This window comes from Gavialis gangeticus, unplaced genomic scaffold (assembly GCF_001723915.1).
Source record: "Gavialis gangeticus isolate Ggan-Ray unplaced genomic scaffold, GavGan_comp1, whole genome shotgun sequence".
Classification (NCBI taxonomy): domain Eukaryota; kingdom Metazoa; phylum Chordata; order Crocodylia; family Gavialidae; genus Gavialis; species Gavialis gangeticus.
The window spans coordinates 14873883-14874658 of NW_017729015.1; the positions used below are offsets into that span (position 1 = coordinate 14873883).

The 776-nt window shown below is 65.2% G+C and overlaps 1 protein-coding gene across 1 annotated transcript in view; it reads left to right on the top strand.

Moving 5' to 3' along the window:
- The window catches only part of MARCKSL1 (MARCKS like 1), a 5615-nt gene that overhangs the window by 2729 nt on the left and 2110 nt on the right, over positions 1-776 (top strand). The window contains exon 3 of the mRNA XM_019512279.1: positions 2-156. Coding sequence (XP_019367824.1) covers positions 61-156 — 96 coding nt within the window. The 5' untranslated portion in view covers positions 2-60. The remainder of the gene's footprint in view (position 1; positions 157-776) is intronic.

A 776-nucleotide genomic window follows, 5' to 3' on the forward strand; every position in this document is an offset into this window, starting at 1 on the left:
CCCCCCCCCCGTTTTTTGTGTTTTCCCGGGCGGGGGATTTGGCTTGTCCATCGCGCAGACATGGGAAGCCAGGGCTCCAAGGCAGCGAAAGGAGACGTGATCGCCCAGAAGTCGGCAGAGGCCGTATCGGTCTCTCCCTCCAAATCCAATGGCCAGGTGAGTGCCTCTTGTCTCTGTTAGAAAGTGGGGGGGGAGGTCCTTTCCCCTCCTCCTGGTGCATAGAGCCGCGGTTGTTGGAGGAAAGCCTCGTCTCTCTCTCTCCTTTTCTTTTTTTCCTCCCCAAACTTGGGAGGGGAGAACTGGCCCCGGCTGGGGTGATGCCCCCGGGTGCCTTTCCCCCACTCCCAAAGGGCGGGCGAGGTCCCATCCACGGGTGCCTGCTGCAGCTGCAAGCCAGCTGTGCTGGGGCCGGGAGGCGGTGCCGGCGCTCCCCCGGGGCTGGAGCAGCCGGAGCCGCGGCAAGCCTTTGTCTGGCGCTCAGCCCCGGCGCGGAGTGCGGGCAGGGGAACAAAGGAAGGAGCCGGGGCTGCGGGGCCCGGGAGGGGCGGGGGGAAGCCCCCACGCAGCCCCGTGCAGACCCGGGGAGGGGCTCGAGGTGCATTTGCCCCCAGCCCTCCCCCCGGCTTGCAAAGCCGGGGAGCTGCAGCCTCCTTTGTGCGGGGCCGGGCTCCGCGGAGGGGGCTGCAGGCCGGCTTGTGGCTTTTCTTTTTCTCTTTTTAATTTTTTTTTTCTTTTTTTTTTTTTCCTGTACTGGGAAGCGAACGGTGGGGCGGGGG